General features: G+C 47.4%; 4 protein-coding genes across 5 annotated transcripts in view; 2 read left to right on the forward strand and 2 right to left on the reverse strand.

Annotated features, from left to right (window-relative positions):
• LOC126567637 (uncharacterized) overlaps positions 1–20,350 on the reverse strand; it is an 85,434-nt gene that overhangs the window by 55,075 nt on the left and 10,009 nt on the right. The window lies entirely within an intron of this gene.
• On the reverse strand, positions 1,186–3,277 carry LOC126556306 (uncharacterized). Its single transcript, XM_050211554.1, has 2 exons — positions 3,010–3,277; positions 1,186–2,934 (listed from the first exon to the last, which is right to left on the reverse strand). Exons 1-2 carry the CDS (start codon positions 3,268–3,270, stop codon positions 1,213–1,215), a joined length of 1,983 nt encoding a protein of 660 aa, XP_050067511.1. The 5' UTR covers positions 3,271–3,277; the 3' UTR covers positions 1,186–1,212.
• On the forward strand, positions 4,037–4,522 carry LOC126561500 (uncharacterized). Its single transcript, XM_050217686.1, has 3 exons — positions 4,037–4,151; positions 4,221–4,344; positions 4,411–4,522. Exons 1-3 carry the CDS (start codon positions 4,037–4,039, stop codon positions 4,520–4,522), a joined length of 351 nt encoding a protein of 116 aa, XP_050073643.1.
• Positions 17,228–19,629, forward strand: LOC126557362 (uncharacterized). 2 transcript variants are annotated; one of them, XM_050213115.1, is made up of 4 exons: positions 17,228–17,884; positions 17,998–18,479; positions 18,986–19,335; positions 19,543–19,629. In XM_050213115.1, the coding sequence occupies exons 1-4, from the start codon at positions 17,250–17,252 to the stop codon at positions 19,546–19,548; spliced, it is 1,473 nt and encodes a 490-aa protein (XP_050069072.1). In that variant the 5' UTR covers positions 17,228–17,249; the 3' UTR covers positions 19,549–19,629. The 2 variants fall into 2 exon arrangements, with proteins under 2 accessions (XP_050069072.1, XP_050069064.1); XM_050213107.1 differs by lacking the exon at positions 19,543–19,629 and having other exon boundaries at positions 18,986–19,390.

Raw genomic sequence — 20,350 nt, forward strand, 5'->3', positions numbered from 1 at the left:
AGTCCAATAAGATTAATTGACGCATTCCCATAACGGTTTTTAACGGTTTCCCAAGTTTTTTTAGGTTTGAATTTTGGGTAACAATTTTTTTGACAATCGTTTCCATTTCGGAAATTTTTTAAACAATATTTTGAAGCGAAGCACAATTAAATTTCTTTCTAAATGTTAGTTCAAAGTTAAGCTACAAGTAGGAATATTCTGAGTAGAAGGAGAAAAGAGTAGAGTAGAAAATATGTTATTCTTGTGTTTAAAAATATGGAAAAACTAATCGAAACACGTGTAGTTGTATTCTTTTTAAGATACTAGAACATTTTTTTCCTATCTCTTCTAGATGCTTTTATTGTTAAAAAAAAGAAAACAGGCGTTTTGAAACGTATTCATAAATATCTGGGAATCGATTAAAAACCTGTAAGACAAAGAACAATTCTACAAAATCGTCAAAAATCATGTCCGTAATCCCCACTTGATGTTTGCTCTGCTTGGCCAACATGTAGAGGATTATGTTCCGGGGAGCTAGGAAGCTACATGGTCTTACAAATAAAGTTGGTAAAATTGTCCACGTTCAGACGATATTCACCGTGTGGGCCCTTGCGTCATCTAATTGAAAGACGTGGCCCCAAAAGGCCGGTACGATCATCTTCTACAGAACTTCAGCCTTGTCCATGAAGGAGAAGCTTTTCAATACGGTCCTCCCACCTACACATGATGCACATCCTCTCCAGGATGATAAGCTGCATTCGAACCTTTTGAACTCCCTTGCATGTACCGCAAAATCCCACCCTCGTAATGGAAAACACTGTGGACTGTTGTACGAAACCAAAAATTATGTATTTATTTTATTTTTGTATTTTTTTTCATTTTTAAAGAAATTTCCTCCAAGCTTACCCTACAGCGTCGGGTATGGCAAGGCTGTGCTTTGTCTAAAAACTAATGAAAAAATAAATAATTGAATAATACATACTAACAATGGAAGGAATAGGGAATCATTGTAACAAAACGGTAACAAATTGCGACTATTCGCCTGGTGGTGGAGGAGGGCTCGAGGGATGGGAATGGAGAAGGGGTTTCAGGGAAGGTGGGGAGTGTAAAGTACAGAACATTGTCCAGACGTAGTCTAGGTGGATCCCACTAGGGGAGCAGGCTGTAAATGTGCTGAGGCTAGCCTCGGACAGCGATTGCACTTGGTTTGCTTTTCTTTTGGTAAATCTAAATTTAAATCTTGAAACTGATACTATACGGCCGATCGTTATAGTGTGGGATGCGGGGCAGCGGGTACGGTGCCTTCACGCCCAGCCGGACATGCGACGGTATGCGGCGCACCGGTCGGAACTTCTGCGCGTTCGAAACGATCGGCGGGCGGCTAGGGTTGCCGAGCTCGAGCGGACGCTTCGCTGCCTGCGCCTTCAGGTACTCGATCTGCTGCCGGAGCGCCTCCTTCTCCAGCTTCTCGTCCTCCTGCGACTTCAGGAATTGGTGGTAGTGGGGCCGGGCGGCTGGACTGCCGTCGCCGAGCAGCTGGGCCACCAGTGACTCGTCCTTCAGCGCGTGCTCCGAGTTGAGGAAGCTCTCGATCTGGCCCTTGGCCGCTATACCGGCACCTAGATGGTCGGCGGGATACAAATTGGGGACATCTTGTAGTTTAAATTTTGGCCGAAAGTCGAGAGGATTAGGATTAACAATGCTACCGGTATTGCCGTGCGTGTGCGCGTGTAGGTGTGCGTGTGACTGCGCCGGGTGCGGTATCGTCTGCTGTGGTTGCTGTTGGTGATGTTGCAGGTGAGGTGGCAGATGGTGTGCCGACTGGGGCAGTTTGTGGTGTGGTGATGTGTTTTTGGTCAGTGTACCGGGATGCTTGTGTCCAGCGGGGGCGAATGCGCCACCCTCGCCGTTGAGCTTAATGTTCTTCACGTCAAAGTCGGTCGCGAACTTGCTACCGACGTTCGCGCCGACCCCTGCCGGACCGATCCCGCCAAGCTTGGGGAATTTCCCCTTGCTGGGCAGCGGTTCGGCCGAGCTTTCGTAGCTCTCCTCGGCGGCGTAGTGGCCCTTGCCGAAGTAGGAGCCGTACTTGTAGTTTTCCTCGCTGTCGAGCTCGTACGGTGCTCGGCCAGCCCCATTGCCATTACCTATGAGTCCTTCGCCGAAGTGCTTGAGCGTGCTGAGCGTCGATTTGACTAGCGGGGGCGGTTCGGCAAAGTTGAACTTGTTCTTGGACGGGCTCGAACCACCCGGCTGTTGCTTGCCGGCCCCACCAAAGCTGCCACTGTCGAAGCTGCCCAGCCCGCTAAAGTGGCTGCTGGCGGATGCCAGCGAACCGCTGCCGAACGTTTCATCGTCGATGGAGAGCTTCGGTTTCTGCTTGGTTTTGGCGGCGAGCGCCCCAATGCCACCGTCCTCGTACTTGAACGGCACCTTCTTCACCTTGCCCTCGAACCCGAACGAGCTGCCGGCGGCCGAAGGAAACGGGCTGCTGGACCCGCGGTGTTTGCCGGACGCGCCTAGCTTAGTCTTGCCGGCGGCATGGCCAAGACTGGCGTACACGTCGTACTCCGTCGAGTCGTCCAGGTGCGCCAGTTTGCCGGCCGCCTTGCTGCTGCTCGGTGTTGGATGCGAGATGGAAAATTTGCTCGAAATCGCCGACGACGCTTTCGTCTTGCCACCGAGCCCGACAATCGAAGTCGTATCATGGAGATGCGAACTGCCACCGGACGTCAGCTTCGGCTTGGCATAGTCACCGTTCAGAAAGTCGAACGCTCCGCTGGCAGGTTTTCTGTCCTTGTTGCTAGCGTTGGTCGTTGGCAGGAGGGAGGCTTTTTTGTGATTTTTAAAGCTGCTAAAGCTCGACTCCTCGTCGGAACTCGAACCATCCGGGGAACCACCATCGGACCCACTGCCCGTGAGCTTGGTGCTGCCAAAGGTGTACTCGGAGAAGGACTGTAAAAGCGGATGTCCTCCGTTAGGCAAATGCGTGGCAAAGGCTGAGGAGTTCTGCTTTCCAACGTCACTTACCGTAAGTTTATCGCCATCTGATTTAAAGCTGCCGGGTACACCACCGGTACCGATGCTACCCGTGACGGGGTACGAATCGCTTACCGTGTACAAATCTTTGCCATTCGGTTTGAACTTGCTCTCTGACCCTTCGCTGTCATCTGTCAGTGGGGTAACGGTGGTTGTCGTGGAGCCTCGACGGTATAGTGGCCGTCGTCGTTCGATACCTTCCGCTGATGTCATTACCAGCAGAACAACCATCATCGCCACTGAGGTCTTCATTGTTTTGGACGGTGGTACCTGAAGGGAATTGAAGATACAACATTCTAACTTCAAATTTGCAGTTGTATTTGCGGCAAAACATTGAGCAAAACATCGTCTAGCAGGAAACCTCAAATAGCAAGACATTTTTAGTAATTAACAAGTAATGGAACTAATCTAACAAAGTTTATATATTGACCTTGCCATTACTCTCTTATCAGCAGGCACGCTTGGAAGTACAGCTAATGAAGCTCCTCAAAAACAAAACTTGCTTACATCGGCAACGTAAACAACCGGACGAAACCCTCATATTCCGGTATTTCCTGGGATTTCTCAACTGAACTCGTATGCGTTCAGAATATTGCGCACATCTGTCCTACTTCCATTCTTAGGTCACGATGATGCGAAAAAAATCGGAAAAAAACTAACGAAAACAAGTTGTCGGACAAAATTTTGGAAATTCTCATTGCAAACTGACCCGTTTTTCGACTGTAATGCTCGTTTGAAAAAACAATCTCTCTTTTACTCAGGCTTCTCTCTCTCTCTCTCAATCATCGATCCCATTCTACCTCAAAGAAGCGATACCCTCGTGAACTTATAGTTGTTTATTTTCGTTAGCTGTGCCTACAACCAGATGTTTGTTGGCGATACCTTAGATGCCATCACATCGCATCGAGTGCTCGGTGGCTGCAGAACGATCCGACCGGACGCGAGAAAACGGCGATCACACTTCAACGTTAATTACACCTGTTTTAAGAAAAAGGCTACAAGTCAACAATCAACCACCATGAAACCGGCTATCAACCGTTCCGTTGCGCTCGTTGCACTGCTGGTGCTGTTTGCTTGCTTGGCGTCAATTTCGCAGGCCTACGTTTACATCATTCCCAACGCCAAAAGTCCCGGTAGGTTTGGTTTGGTTCGTCATGGAACGCATTATTAATCGCCATTTATCCGTGTTCTTGCCGTTAAAGATCAAGAAGGTTTTTGCTACGATGCAACGCTAAAACTATCCGTTCCCGTTAACGAAATTCGACAACGGCCGGAGAAGTGTGAGTCGATGAGCTGTGGCAGTGACTACTCGCTGCATGTTGCAGGGTAAGTGTAGCTAGAATTCAAATGCTCATTACGAAAGGTTGTGCAGTGATGATTCTTCCATTTCAGATGTGGAGTCGTAGCGGCTGGACCAGGAATGATCGTTACGAAGACGGATTATTCTAAGCCCTACCCGGAATGCTGCCCACATGTCGAGATGGACTCGAATAATTTTGTATGAGCAGCAATATCGCCACATAAATGCGATGCGATTTTTAATCCGTTTGCCTTTAAAGCATAAGAGACCTAAAGTGATCTAAATATAAAGCTCATAATTCTATAACAGATGTGTTTTAAACCGCCCAAAGACGTCACAACGGGCGAGCGTAATTTCGAATCAAGATTATCAGTGTACGTTTGGTTGTCATTGAGCTTTGTTACAGCAGCATGTCATGTTTTGGATGGCAAAACACTGATAAGGTCTAAGCTCCTAAATACCAACTGATTATTGTAGGCTGATACGGCAGGACCTGGAGTTCAAATCCCATCCGGACCGTTTCTCCTGTGGTGTTGAGGCCTGTGATTATTCAATTACGTGGTGTATCACAGCAAGTCCAGTAATCCATTCGATGGCCGGCATGACCTAGCTGTGCTTGTTAACCCAAGAACAAGAGCATCGCCTTAACTTTACAGCTCAATTTGAGGTTAGAAAGTTAGAATCCCGGACATCACATTAAACTCTTACATATGTCGATTTGAATTGTTGTATCCGCTGTATCAGTGTTGGTCTTAGTCTGGACCTCAGAATGTTTTATCAAGCACGTAAACAAACAACATTTATAGCCAAAAAACCAATATCCAAAAAAAAAAAACCTGAAGCAAAGAAAAAACAATGCAGCTTCCGCTCTCTTCCCAACCAAAAGTACCCTCGAGTAACCAATTTGAGCGCCATCACTCGGATACTCAGTGGGTAATTGTGTGTGTGTGAATGTGCCTGCATACAGCCGGGCATATTACCATAAAACCGCGCAAGTGCGCTAAAAATAACACTTTCTGCAATGTTGTTGCAGATAACCTGCGGGCAAAGCGCCCACCGGAAGGGCAATCGTAGAAATGGAAAGTTTTACACCAGCGTGGAGTTGTCGCACCTTCCCCCCTCCCTTCCCACCCCACGATCCCCTCGACCGTACCGTCCCCATCCCGCACGTGCCAAACCTAGAAGCACGGGTAAACAGCTTTCCACCATCACGCGGTGGCGCAGCAAACCCCCCCCCCCCCTCATTTGCCATGCGATCGGGGCGAATGCTTACAACCGACCCAGAAAACCTCCGGCTGGCGTCCCGCGCAACGCGCAAACCTAGGGGAACCAAGGCACGCGGGGGAGGGGGGGGGCTATCCGGGGATGATGTTGTTGCTGATGATGGGAGGGCTGGGAGGGGGGGGGGATGAAAGAAAGAAAAACCCACCCGCCCGGGGATGATGTAGGGAGACGCACATTCGGCACTTTCTTCTTTGTCGATCGCCGAGCCGTGGTTCCGATTTCTAGCAATTTATCGTCTCTTCAGCAATCAAACCACAACGATGCATGTGATAAGCATCGAGTTTTCCTCAAATTTTGTTTACCTACTTGGGATGTATATTTTTTTTCACGGGGTGGGGAGGTGGGGGGCCTTGTCTGATGTTTCTATCGACATCGTTTTTGGAAAACGTTTTCCAAATAGCATTGAAGTGTATTTGGGTCCTACCATCGGATCGGAAGCTGCGAGCTTTCTCCAGGATGAAAAAAAAAACGCACTTCTTGCAGAGACCTTATTTTCGTGCGAACAATTCGTCACGATACAGAACCAAGATATTGATATCTGCGTTTGCTTACATGCTGATTTAAAGCCTAACAGAGATAGCTCTATCAAAAGCAACATGGCTGACTACGTCCTCATATCTGCATATTATGGCAGTATGTGCTATAAGCTCAATCGGGTAGAAAATCGTTTACAACCCCCATCGCTTCTCGTTACGGCGGTTTATTGGCAGCAACTTTTTGAAGCGTCGTAAAATTGGAGGCAACTGTAAGCCACGCTCGCCGAGCCTTTGCTTACAGCTTGGCTGGCCTCATTTTATTGTACCGAAATTAAAAGTTTCTAATGTAACACTATGATCAACAATCAACAAGCTTACGAGCGGATATCAGAGCCTTCCATGTCTTCCCTCAACACTGTTGTGTAACGTCAATCGTTTGGGGAAGTCAGGGAAGTTCGTGGTTCAAAGTTAACCGTATGCAAAAGTGATAATGGGGCGGACCGGTGGCCGAAGGCGTAGCAGCGAAGATCTACGGTACGGTAGTACCGAGTATCGAAACCCGTCCGGACTTGTCTTCCCGAACTTCTGGTCAGACTACATCCAGCCAAGGGGGTAAACATTAAAAGAGGACTTAGAGCATACAGTGAGCTCTGACAAGTGAGCTGATGAAGCCCCAACCTTGACCCACACAACCGGATGAGTATCAAATCCTAGCTGGGATTGTTACCTCCGTAATAAACTAGTAATGTCACGTACCAATGCTAGACTCTGCGCATGATGCAGTGGTGTGGACCCTGTTGCACTTTCACGACGTCAAGTTAATCTTGACTTCGAAAAGCTGATTTCGATACTTCTACTAGGTATAACTTTACCAAATATTGGTAGAATGATCATGATACTAGGATTGTTGAAATGCTATGTTTAGATCAACCACATCATCTTGCACAGAGTCTCGGACCGTTAATAGATCAGCTCACCAACTCTGTAATAATATCCACATTTAGCTTTCCATCAGACAGTAATGATACCGCCGCCAAGCTTAATAATGATTTTATTCAGCACAGTGTTTACCAACCATCCCGCAAAGGACTGATTAACCATTTGCCGTCTGTCGTAAAATGCACTTAGGGGTTGATTGAAGGTCGCAAAGGATTGCAAAAATACGACAGATACGGAACGGGAGGAAATGTTTTGCAAATGGTTTTTTTTTCCTTTCCATTTTCTTCTCACTCGCACGTACCAAGCGCATAGCACTAAGCGTGTCCTCTCACAGCACCACGGATGGTCCGGTAATCACAATTGCTTTTTTGTTCCACCAAGGATCTCCCGATCTGACGATCCTGCCCAAATGTTGCTGCCGAATCACGTGACGATCACTCACACTGCTGTTACTCTTCCACGGCACGCACTACAACGGTAAGGTACAACTGCTTCCTCCTGCTTCGTGTCTAGTGGCGGCGAGCTCTCTTGGCGATCACACTTGGCGAGACCCTGCACCGCATGGGATGGTAATCTGGCCGAAACTAAGCAATTTCCAGCACTTCCGATCGGTTTTATAGCCTTTCTCCGGCTACGGCTTACCCAATCAGCCAGCCAGCCCAATGATTTCCTATTGCCGGTCCGGCAAACCATAGTTACCCTATTACTGCCCGATTTCTTCCCGCTGCTGCCACCCTGATGCCGACGGGCTCCGCCTCCGTTCGGCCCACCCTAGCTGCTACTTGTGCCACCCGTTTCCCGCGCAGCGCAGATATTTAACAAACCGTGTATGTGTGTGTGTGTGTGTGTGTGTTGATTGAAGATTGTGGGGCTACTTTAAACTTTTGAAGCTCCAATTGCCATTGCCATATCTTACACTTCTTTCATCGCCTTCCTCTCGTTACATTTGTGTACGCGCGCGTGTGTGTGTGTGTGTTTTCTTTTCTTTTTTTCTTTTCTCTCACTCATCTGTTTTACTATATCTGCACCAGCGGCCTACCCCAGTTGGCGGCGCCGCTCTCCAAACCATCCTTTAGAGTTTAGCAACCGAACCACCCTAAACCACCTAACCTACTCAAGCAGTTCATCTCTTTCCATTGCCTTTCACGCGGCAGAATGATACGCTCGCACTCGCAGCGGACGACGCCACCAGCACCGCGGTCGCGATTCCGGTGTCCAGATATGTAGGAGCACGGAGCTTCCCTCTATTACCGGTTTTGGATCAAAAGGTATCCCACAACCTGCTCTTCTTAAAATTCAAACCCCCAAAGCACAACTCGTTTCCACGTGCCGACGAGCAAGAGTGCGTGCTCCCGTGTAGCGGCGCCGAAAAGCAGCAATGACTGCAAAACACACCCGCCCTGTCCAGATTCTCCAGCGGGCCTGTAGACGATAGAAGGGAAAAAAAGAAATAAAGCAAAACAGCAACTGGCACAAGCAAAACAGGAAGGAAAACGTTCAGTAGGACTTTTTGTCCGACATGTCCGACACTGGTGCACTATGTAATGGGCCCAGCACGTTTGCAGACGTTCCCGCTTCCCAAGATGGTGTCGGTACTTACCTAATAACAGTGCGACAAATCCAATTTCGTTTCCTCGTTTTGTGCTTGGAGCGGAAAAAACTGCTGCTGTGGTACAGATTCAATCGGAAGTGTTGCAGTCCTACTGACGATCTCCCCTCTCTAAGCCGTTATTTTTTGCTAAGCGAAGACTGGAAGCGATACAGTAAGGTATCGGCTACAATCGTAGTTACTATTTAGATCTAGAAAGGTTGACCAGATTCTCCAGTTTTGAGTTCCCAGTCTTGAGGAACTTGAGGGATTCTGATAAGAAATCTCAAATCCCAGTCCAGGAGACGGAGATCTGAAATGAGATTTTCGACAGCATTGAAGTACCAAAGTAGGAAACCTTGACGAACCAGATAATTGTCGGGATATGTCTTCCGAATCTACTACCTTTTGTACGTGACACGCTGTGCGTCACAGACGTCAACGTCACAGAATAAAGTTACATCATCGATTTTGCTTCGCCTACATCAAACCCTTTTTTTTTGTTTTACTTTGTCAACCAAACCCATAATCCTATCTTGGCAATTGTAAGCGCTTGGGCAAGCTTTGTAGCTCCCGGTGTGTTTTTCCAATTTTTTTTTTTTTTTACTTTTTTATTCGCAAGTGAGCGGCTCCAGGTCGCCATTTGCTCGAACCTCGAACTAGTTAAGCTCAGAAGCGGTGCGAAAAAAAAGCAAACCTGTTTGACAAAACCTTTTGCAGGAAATAGTTACCAGCGCAGAAAGTAGCAATCGAACAGGAACTAGGAAACGCGCGATGCATGCCCTGACATAAATCTCGTTACACGCCGGTCTCCAGATATTGGACCAGGCGGCATGCGAACGTAAACATTCAATGCGCAAAGTTTTATTTATTTTTGCTATTATTTCTTTTTTTAATTCAACCAATTCACCGTCAATTCGCTGATGAAGTTGATTGGCAAATTTGACAGATATCCTGCCCGGGCAACCGGAACTTACTTGCCGTGTTTTTTTTTATTTTTTTATTTCTTGTCTTATGAGTCTATGAGTGTCTACGGACTAAATCCATATTGCGTAACGTTGCTGTTTGCTCGTATAATTTTCTGTTTAAAGGGCTTGGCTCGAGGGCTCTTGCGTCCTAATAAGAATTTTATTTTATTTTAGTAAAATGTATTTTTATTATTTGAGTACAGTAATCACAACCTATCGTTGGAGTCAACAAGCTCATCCTAATTGAAATCTCAACCGTACTGCGTGTCCGTCAATGTTGAATAAAAACGATTCCACCGTTCCGACGCATCAAACGCAAAAGCATTACAAACGTTTACTACGGCCGGTCGACCACATCTCGCGTGAACTACATTTTGGGGTTAATTTAATTCCCAATCAATTTCATTGATCCGTGTATCTTCGAATGTACCTGCACCCTAACATCGACACCTAAATCCCTTTCATTATACGCCCGTTCCACATCCAGCGCTATCGTAAGGTACGCCCCATTCGAACGCACATGGTAAACTTGGACTAATTGCACGTAAGACGCGATGCTTCAATAGATTTTGGATGGATCTTTTTTTTTTTCTTTCTCTGTTCACCAAACTTCTGCTAAAAACTGATCTACCCCGAAATGTTTGGCCACACTTTCTCTCCGATGCCCCTCGGAGGTGATGGTCAGCACAATGGTCCCAAGTTTAGCTGATCCTCCCATAGTCCCATTGTCCCAGGAAGAAGAGAAATTGGTTTCCTTTTTTTTTTTTTTGTTGGTCTAATCAAATAACTGATAGCGGGGTCACACGGCGCGTACTAAAACGCGCCCGGTTAACACGCGGACATCCAACGGTTAGCGTGAACAATTTAGGAAAATGATAATTATCCACCCGTTACCGCGAATCGTTGCCTCATTATCCGCCCCCCCCCCCCCTCCCCCATTCAACAAGGGACGGAGATCTCGAGCCTATGGAATGGATTGGGACGAACGCTCACCAAGCACTCTCATCAGCGTATCTTGATTCACGTACAGCGGGAGAAAGTGGGTATGCGTTGTCGCGGATCGTCTGCCTTCCTGTACAGAACTAAGTGAAAGATACGTCATCGGACGGAGTTTGTTGTAATGAAGAGCAAAAAAAAAAACAACTCCGTTAGATGTTTCTCCAGTGAACAGATTTCAACTCACGTCTCTTGCTACTGACTTAGAAACGTTTGAAGGTTCTTCATTGTTTCGTTATTTTTGGAGCAGCTTTGAGCAGACTCTCAGATTGTTTAAGCAGTATCTGTACTTACAAGGGCTACCCGAACCCGATTGAGACGACAATGGCGCCGATTATCACATGGCAGGACCGAAGTACAAATCCCATGCGGAGCGTTCCACCCACAGTGAGGATTCCTAACATATTCTGATAGGTTTTGCGTGTCTCCAAATCACAATCTATACAAATAATGTGTTCTAAGACTCTGCCAGTGAATGAAGAACGATTTTGATCAACTCTCCTCTAGTTTACTCGATTAATCCTGAGCATCTCAACAAGTCGTCTTAACGTAAATGTGATCCTCCTAGATCCTTTATCGTTGGAGCATTTTTCAGAACAGTTGGACCAGGTTGAAAGTGTTAAATTCCTTTTAATTTGCTTGTTTGCTAGCTAAAAACAGTTAAATCCCAAAATAGCCGTGGAATGATCACTCTGCTTCGTCACATACACACGTAGTAAAGTTTCACTTTTCCCGTGCGCGTACAACAAAAAGCTAAGCGTGTCGATCCTCATAAAGCCATCTTCCATCCGTCAGCTCTTGTGTAAAGCGGGTTAAATGGGGCCTCTGGCTTTGGGGAGAGGGCCTAAGACTATGGGCAAGCAAGTACCGGGTAGCTCCGGCGGTAGCTCATACGATAACCATAATCATCATGTTCATCCTCATCTGCTACTCACAAAGATGAATAGCCCTGGATCTTCCTTCCTTGCAGGTTAAAAAAGAACCCCCCCCCCCCCCCGCCCCCTACCATAGCGTCAACCGATTTTTCCTCTTGCGTTCCGTTCTACGCTTTTCGTCTTTCGAGGGCAACCGGTGCCACGCGCAATTAGCGAAATAATAACATTCCGTCGCAATTGTTAAACGAAGAAAAAAAAAGGTGTCTATATGTATGGTGAGCGTTTCTTCTTCCTCTTTTTCTCTCTTTTTCCATCAGTTCGCTTGCGGTTTATCTTGTAAAGTGGAAAAAGACGTACAGACATCGTTTTCACGTTTTCACAACGTACCGTGCCGAACATTGGGCCAAAATCTGGGCCCCGGGGGTTACATCTGCCCAACGCTTCGAAGACGCAGTTTCTCATCCCAATGGGCAAACGTACCGCTTCTGCCTGCACAGTCTACTTTTGGAACATTTTCATGTGGGTAGAAAATTTATAAATCAATCAATCGGAACCGGTCCACCAGTGGCAGGCATTTTCTTTTCTCTGGCACCCTTGGTGTGCGCGGGCGAAATGGAAAGGTTAGGCTATGGGTCCTCCCTTTGTTTGGCAGGGGGCCCTTGCAACTTCATAATGAAGCTGGAGTCGAAATTTTGGACACATGTCTTCCGTCGGGAGGGGTGAAGTGAAGAGGAGGTTGCATTGTATTAATAATTTGGACGAAAAACGAAACTTCAACCGTACATCAATATGGGAATTTATCGACCATGAAAATGATGAGATTATCAGTGTTTTCTACGGTTCCCCGCCAATGTCCAAGGGAACACGCTACGAAATGAGAACATGGCGATATATTGTTAAAACCGCTGTGTTGAAGAAGATAAATAGATAGAGAGATTCGAAGTACGGTATCTTACTGATGAAACTTCTCCCAACAGCCCAATGTCCTATTCCATATTCCCGCAAAATGACTCCTCAACACTTCAGCGTGTGTGTCCGTGCTGTAGAATTGCAAGTGAAAGAAAAAACGAATCGTTCAGCTTACAGCGCAGCCATGGTAATAAACCATCAAGCTCCACTCCAACCGCCTAACGAACGGAACTATCTCGACCAATGAGTGACTTATCGCCCTTACCCCGGGTCCGACATTGTGTACGTAGCAAGTGAAATAATTAACGCGATGCTACATCGCTGGGCTCACCCTTTCGGCGTTCGGTGAGAGTAAAGATTTATGCTACGGTGTAGATTGCATAAATTTAAAATGCATAGATGCACATTCCGTCGCTTCACCGAACCAGCGCCGGTTTCCGGAGAAACGTTCCGGTAGACGAATGAAACAGATTTTCAAACCGGTAACAGAGGAGAAGCACGTGCCGAAACATCATGAAGCTAGCCGTTGAAAAAGTGGATTGTTCCTGCTTCCTGGTAGGTTTTCTGGTGCAGTACCATATGTGTTGTCAAGCACGTGTCGCGGATTCAAAGAATTCCCAATTTTCCGATGGTAGTCGACATCCAGACATCCAGACGTCCAAAACCTTGCAGCTATTGAGTATGGCGATCATTCCCCCAAGAGTTGCGATAATTCGAAAGCTCCATAGCCCAACCTCTTACACGCACGATAACCTATCGATGGGTATGCACAACTTCACCGTATGCTCTTGTTTTGCGAGCATCAGAAAAGCAACAGCAGGCTTTGTTTTTTGGCTTGCCGAGCTTCAGAAGCAACCAATGCGGATACTCGTCTCGCACTGTTGTCTTTATTCGCTTATGATTGTTTTGTTTACCTTCGCCAAGTTAGCGTGAAGTGTTTTTGGTTGCGGATGCTACCGCTGTCGAATATTCCGATCTTTGGGCAAAGCAAAACAAACCTCGTGCGGGTCGTGCTTTCGCCCACGTTGCGATGGCATGCCGAATCTCTTAATTTCTCCATCTAATCCTCAAACAATCTCCATCGGAACCTAAAGATGGACGAGATAACATACATCTACTTCATCTGTGTAGCTATTAGGCGATCAAACTCCCCAGAGGGTAGCGTACTCGTTTACACCGGATAGTGAAGTACTATCGTGCGGATGTAGGTTCGCTTGGGCTACCGTGCTCGTGCACGATTTGACACACACACACTCTCTCTCTCTCTCTCATTTTGCTATTGTTCGCGACGCAACACGCAAGGATGTATATGCCCAATATCCTTTGACCATGCACTCTCACCGTGACTGCTACAGTCAGTGTACCAGCGGAAACCCCGTCACATATTCCTGTAGAAGGCTGTGCCGCACACAGGAGCATTCCATTGCCAGCACCTTCAAACCTTCCAGCCAGCCCGAGTTTAGCAAAGAAGAATTAAAAGAGTGCATCCTGAATGGTCCAACCTTGTAAAACATGCTCTCGGTTGAGCAGGACGCATGATTCGGCGGTGAGAAACTCCGTGCAACATAAATAAGCGAATCAATACGGTTCGGGATTTCTGCCGACCGGGTACGCTGGTAAACGGTTTGTTGCCGCATCAATTGCCGCATCCGGGTGGCTTAGTGGATTAGTGGACTGTGTGGGAAGTTGGTGAAGAAGACTTGGTGCTGTTTTTTGTTCAACTGCTGTTTGCAACTATACCTGCCAAAGTGCTCAACATCTGCCATCAACCAACCTCGACTAGCTAGGATAGAATACAACCAACCGGTGCATCATCGTGTCCTTCGGATCTACTACGAGAAAATGTAAAACATTCGACCAGTTCAGCATCAGTCATGCATCCAATCGGCCGTCGAAACGCTAACTGTTAGTTAGCACACATGTGCATCGAAAAAGATTCACGCGGAAAACCTTCACTTTCCGAGGAACTCGTCAAAGGAAATTATTAGTGCGAAAAACTTTTTCCCTTTTTCCGACACCCAATGTATTGTCCGTTATCGATCGATACACCTCACACCGTTCGCCAAACGAACTAGCCGGCTAACGAAATGGTAGGCGAGATCAAACCATTCGGCAATTGAGCGGTGAGTTGATGTTGTCGTTCCGCTCAATGTTGCTCTCCAGTGCTGCTTCTCTTCCAACTATTCCGTCGACGGCATTGGTACTCGGCATGGGAGTTTCGTTCCGGGCTCGGAAAAACTCTTGCCGAACACTTCAAAACCCATTACTGATTTTGGTTTTTGCTCAACGTAGTAAACAGAAGTAAGCAGTCCGGTGCAAAAACTGTCGGCTATGTTTGGAAATAGTTTGCGTATAATCGCACTGCTGACAAACCTATAACCGTTTCGTGAATTTGTGAACAGTGTTACACTTTGGTCAACTACAATCAACATCACACACTCAATCCAGGCGCATCCATCAAGTAGTTTGAATTTAAATTACTAAGCTTGCCCAACTGTACTTCTTCTTCCTTCGGACAAGGTCCCGAAGAGGTCGCCTGCTATCTCTGGACAAATCTGTTCCAAATTCTGCACAGTGAATCGATCGTCTTCAATATTCAATCGAGCCACTGGAACATTTTTCTCTTCGGAGGGCCGTCTGCTTCTACAATCAAGTTAAACAGTAACGGTGTCTGGTAGTATTTCGAATGCTTCTTCTTCTTCATCATCATGGCTGAACGACCCACTAGGTCACGGTCTAGGCCGGCCGGCATCGATTGGCTTACTAACTAGTCCTGCTGATGGCGGTCTAGTAGTGAGGCGACAGCGGCACTGGTCTTCACACGGCAGGACCGGAATTAAATCCCATCCTGACCGTTCTCCCGTAATGAGGAGACTGACTATCCAACTACGTGGTAACTATCGATTGTCTTATAAGACATTCGTTGGCCGGTGTGTCCTTCAGAAGATTGTTAAGCGAAGAAGCAGACTAAGACCTCTATTTATGAAACCTTCTTTAAATCGTTTGCAAAAACTGTCTTCTCTCTTGTGGTTTGCTTGCCTTAATTAATATCAGTTGCTAATTAGTCGACTTATCGGACTGTAGTTTATAGCTTTCGGAAGGGAGATGGAACATATACCTCAGGGGCCATTTCAATGAAATAACACTCCCATGCATTTACTATTTCTTACAAAAATCTTTCAAGCTCAAACTATTAGATATTTTATCTCTCTTCTCGTTTCACGCACTGTTCGGATGCGTCTAGTATCTGCCCATCTTACTAAACCGTACTATTACGCTACTTGCTATCAACAAAAAAATAAAATCGCCATCGAAGATTTTCTACCTCTCAAAAAATTAACAATCGGAGTAGATCGACCAGGATCAATCAACCATTTGACGGAGAAAATCTGGCGCAATTGCGCTAATTTAATGCGTCTCGTAACGGCTGCTGGTTATTATCAGGTAAGATTTGAATGGTTTTATTCAATTTTATTTTGCTTAAGCTTGTTCAAAGGCCTTCTTCTTCATTTGGTGCTCCAAAACGTCGTGAGAGATCTTGGGGATTGTAGGGTTTTAGGGTTTCTTTCGGTGTAAATGTGGGAAAATCGTGAGTTCGGAGCTGTTGGTTCGGACCTGTGACCTGGTACCGGCTCCGGGTTCAAATCGAAGCCAGCTCCAGGGCAGTGGGTTCCCTCCGTAGCGCCCATCACTACTCAGTTGCTTTCTAGGTCTTTATGTCGAACAAATTTTAATGCTCGCAAAATGTCGGCTTTCCAATCTCAGCTTGAGAGCCACTGACCTTGCAAAGGAATCAATTTTGTTGCTTGCCTATAGTAATTTGATTTTTTTTTTGTTGAGGAAGCGTAAATTGATGCTGTTAGCAAAAATAATCCCAAACACGTGGAAAACTATTCTTTCTACCATAGCAACATTTTGTTTTTATTTTCTGAAGTAGTTCACGATTTTTTAATCAGAACCTATGCTGCATTCTGGGTCTAGTTCATTTCTAGGTCTTTATGTCGAATTTTTAATCCCAACGTTTTACTATTACAACAATAAATCCATGAATCCGGTCCCCAATTAAACATTCCAAAAAACATCACAACATTTCACATTGAGACCGACAAAAAATGTGTACGTCAACGGATTGTAAACATGCCCGTCCTTCCACTTGCCCACCTATCGCATATCATCAACCTGTTCCACCCACCCCTTCCAGCAGGGCTGCAGGTATGTTGGGCTCAACTCTTTCTTCCTTTCTTCTCTCTATTGCCGTCGTTTCTTACTGAGCATAAGAAGAAAAAAAGCATCCAAACCAGAACAGAACAGACAATGCGGGTATGGGCATCCGTATATGTTTATGTGCGTGATAGCAGCAACAGCTTCGCCCTGCACCATGACGCAGCGTTGCACCACACGACGAACGGCCAACCACGCAAAAGGTGCACACGCAAACATACGTACACGCGTGTACACGCGTGTGTGACGAACGTTCACTTGACAGTTCCGCACGACGGCGAACACTTTTAGTTTACATTCGGAGGAAACCACAACTGCGGCATGCAGAACATCGCTGCGTGAACCGTCGGTGGACAGATTCTGCATCTTTTCGGCTTTTGTGACGGGTCATCGTGCTACCCTGCTCCCTGTCCGCTGCCTATATAGATCGCTGCAGTTGCATTAGTAAGAAAGGCCTCCGTTACATCACCGGTGCGGATGCACTGCTAACACAGGCTGCGGCTTCTTCCCTGTGTCCGTGCATGCTGTTGTTTCTGCCTCCGTTGGCAGTGATGGACATTGTGTTTTGTGTTGTGTTGCATTTTGTGCCCAATTGTAACCAATTATTCATGTGCTCTGTTGTTGTGCCTTTGATTACTTGCTCCCGGACAGGATGGAATAGTGAATGTTGACAAAATGACACCCGCACAAAAGAACTACCTGGAGGCGCATATGGCCGTACAGCAGCAAATGGCCCAAGCTGCCTTGCAGCTTCAGCATCAACATCACCAGCAGCAACTGCAACAGCAGCACCTTCAACAGCAGCAGCAACAGCAACAGCAGCAGCAGCAGCAACAACAACAACAGCAACAACAACAACAGCAGCAGCCGCAGCTGCAACAACAACAACACAGTCAAAGCTATACGCGAGCTGTAAAGAAAACAAAAACCAGCCACGATGGTCACGCATACATGCAACAAGGACAGCTAGCGCATCAATCTCAGCAGCCGCAGCAGCAGCAACAGCAACCCGGCAGCTCGCCCTCCGCCCTCCCGAACCCAACCGTCAGCCACTACGCAAGCACGATCAAGGTGCCGCAAATCAATGCCGGTGCGCACGCGGGCAATGACCCTGCTGCTTCTGTTGCATCCGTCACCAGTACCACCACGGTGGCGAGTGCCGTGGCAGGAACCACGACCACCGGCAACGGTGGTGGTAGCGGTGGCGGTTGCAGCAGCAGCAGCAGCGGCAGCAGCACCTTCACCGTGCCGGATGACGTCGGGATGGGATATGAAGGTGGAGTACGCGTTCTACAAAGTTTGGGGAATTGGTACATCGACCTAGTCCGATACTGCTAGATTATATCTAACCAACAAAACCCAATCTTTTTCCCTCTTTCCGCAACTACGTCGCGCCCACCGAACAACACCTTGCGGTGCGAAGGTCACCGGAAATTCCGCCCAACATACCGCGCCCCAACCTGATCCCGTTCACCGAGCCGTACGCGGAGGGCGGTTCCATGCATCCGGCGACACGTCTGAAGGCACTTCAGCAGGTGCAGCAATCGTCGGCGGCGGCAGTAGCGGCGGTGGCTGCTGCAGCAGCCGCCGCGTCCGGTGGTACACGGGCGAAGGGTACGGCGGGGGCGGCAACGAAAGGGAAGTCGGCTGTACCGAACGCGGACCCAACCGGACCGCCCAAACCGGTGTTCGAGTGCACGGTGTGCGGGAAGGGATTGGCCCGGAAGGATAAGCTGACGATCCATATGCGCATACACACCGGCGAGAAGCCGTACGTGTGTGAGGTGTGCGATCGGGCATTCGCGCGTCGGGACAAGCTGGTGATACACATGAACAAGTTCAAGCACGTTACGCCGACGAATATCGCACCGCTCGGAAAGCGCCAGAATCGGTCGCTCACGATAGGTTTGAATCTGGGACATTTGTGAAAGGGTTTAACAACAAGAAAGACGAAGGGGTGGAATGGGACAAAGAAATGGACCGATCCCTTTACATGGGAAATGCCACATCCCTGTGTAGTCCAGGGATGGCCGTGAGGATTGATGTATTTACGGGGAAACGCAAATGAGAGGGCAAATAGCGCAAGCGAGTTAGAAATCTGCCAGTCAAATTTCATATTTCACGTCAATTGCCCGCAATTCCGTTTTCGCTAATGTATTGAGTGTTCCAGGATTTCTTAATAGCTCCTAATGCTCCATTCGCTAAAACAGGCTTGTAAGCACCCTATCATTTGCACTTCTCTGTATTGAGCAAAATTTAAACCGTTTTGATAATGCTGATCGGTTCTATTTCTTTTTCTCCTTCCCTATCATTACCATGCCCTGCAACACTGTATATACCCATACACACAAACACGCGCGAGCGTTTGGTCCGCTGTATATTCATTTTCCATTCTTTTGATTTCATTTTAGCGGAAAAAGAAGAGTTCAAAAACGAAGACAATAAGCCACCGATGCTGGTTGATCATCAGGCGCTCGCGACGCAAACGCTAACTACCGTCGTTAACAATATTGCCGCTCAGCACCAACAGCATCAGCAGCAACAGCATCAGTTGAATACTCAGCTATCCCATCAACAGCAGCAGCAAGTTCCTTCCAGCCAGCTTTCGCAGACGTCCGGTGGTGCCGAGTCTGGAACGCAGCTGGGCAGTATCGGCGTACAGCAGCAAACGCACCACACGTTGTCCTGGCCCTGCGAACTGTGCGGCCGGATGTTTGGGTCGAGGGAAGAGTGGACACTGCACGCCAAAAGCCATCTGGAGGTAATCGTCCCACAACTGCCATGCACCACCCGTCCACCGGGAACGTAATTGGGCATTTGCCAGGGTCCACACGTCCACACGTAGTAGCGCGGGTTTTATTTTTCAATCCTTCATTTCTTCCCCTCCCCGCCACGACACACAACCGTCTCCCAACCGTCTCGTCACTTGGTCGAAACCACCATCATCATCCCTCTTCCTGGCGAGAAGTATTGACAATACGACGAACGCCAAGCGACGCGCTGGAGACGCTACCATGCCTACAGCGATACCCAGCCCATGAAGGGGTAATTGCCCCAATGCATTTCACCATCCCAGGCGGCAGTCGCCAAATTTGCCGGTTTGCTGCTGCTTGACCCACAACTTCCTAGCAGGCCACAGCGTGTTGCGTGCCAAACACGAAGCAAGGTGCCTTCAGTTCTGGAGTTCCGGAGAAAAAGAGCCATCGAAAGAGGATTAATTGCAAAATGTACACACCATACACTACACACACCTACACACACACACACAGACGTACACACATATCGAACGTAATCCTCGGAGTTCCTTGCTGTGCGGCGCTACGTGGACAAAAGCTCTTCACCCCTCCCAATGGCAGGTGACTTACGCAACTAACTAGGCCACATTCGCATTCTATTTCGAATTTTATGAAATAAATGTACTACCAATACACCCATAACACACGCATAGGCGGGGTTATGCGAATAAAATGTACTAAACGCACTGGATGTAGATTTTAAAATTAGGTTTTTTTAGAAGATCATTTAAACCGCGGCGATGACGTCAGTAATAAAGCTAGATGTAGATCTCCCTATCAATCGAGCAGATTATCTTTATTTAATACCTTTGCCAACGTGCGCTATTCCATCTTGAGGGTGAGTGTTGGTACTTACTTATACGGTGATGGCCTGGCGCTGAAGTCGACTGAACCGCTAGCGATCGATCGAGCTCCGTTGTCTGCCTTAAATCCATTACAGGCGTTGCATCCAACTTTTATGCAACGCCTGTGTAAAATGAT

Source organism: Anopheles maculipalpis, chromosome X (genome assembly GCF_943734695.1).
Source record: "Anopheles maculipalpis chromosome X, idAnoMacuDA_375_x, whole genome shotgun sequence".
NCBI lineage: Eukaryota > Metazoa > Arthropoda > Insecta > Diptera > Culicidae > Anopheles > Anopheles maculipalpis.

What these genes read in the sequence shown, in the direction of transcription:
- LOC126556306 (XM_050211554.1), bottom strand. Translation starts at nt 3,270, where the DNA reads ATGAAGACCTCAGTGGCGATGATGGTTGTTCTGCTGGTAATGACATCA. An exon ending in CAGATGGCGATAAACTTACG is followed by an intron (nt 2,935 to 3,009) that starts GTAAGTGACGTT and finishes CCGCTTTTACAG; the next exon opens with TCCTTCTCCGAGTACACCTT.
- LOC126561500 (XM_050217686.1), top strand. Translation starts at nt 4,037, where the DNA reads ATGAAACCGGCTATCAACCGTTCCGTTGCGCTCGTTGCACTGCTGGTG. An exon ending in TCCCAACGCCAAAAGTCCCG is followed by an intron (nt 4,152 to 4,220) that starts GTAGGTTTGGTT and finishes TTGCCGTTAAAG; the next exon opens with ATCAAGAAGGTTTTTGCTAC. An exon ending in TACTCGCTGCATGTTGCAGG is followed by an intron (nt 4,345 to 4,410) that starts GTAAGTGTAGCT and finishes CTTCCATTTCAG; the next exon opens with ATGTGGAGTCGTAGCGGCTG.
- LOC126557362 (XM_050213107.1), top strand. Translation starts at nt 17,250, where the DNA reads ATGACACCCGCACAAAAGAACTACCTGGAGGCGCATATGGCCGTACAG. An exon ending in CTACAAAGTTTGGGGAATTG is followed by an intron (nt 17,885 to 17,997) that starts GTACATCGACCT and finishes TGCGGTGCGAAG; the next exon opens with GTCACCGGAAATTCCGCCCA. An exon ending in GAATCGGTCGCTCACGATAG is followed by an intron (nt 18,480 to 18,985) that starts GTTTGAATCTGG and finishes ATTTCATTTTAG; the next exon opens with CGGAAAAAGAAGAGTTCAAA.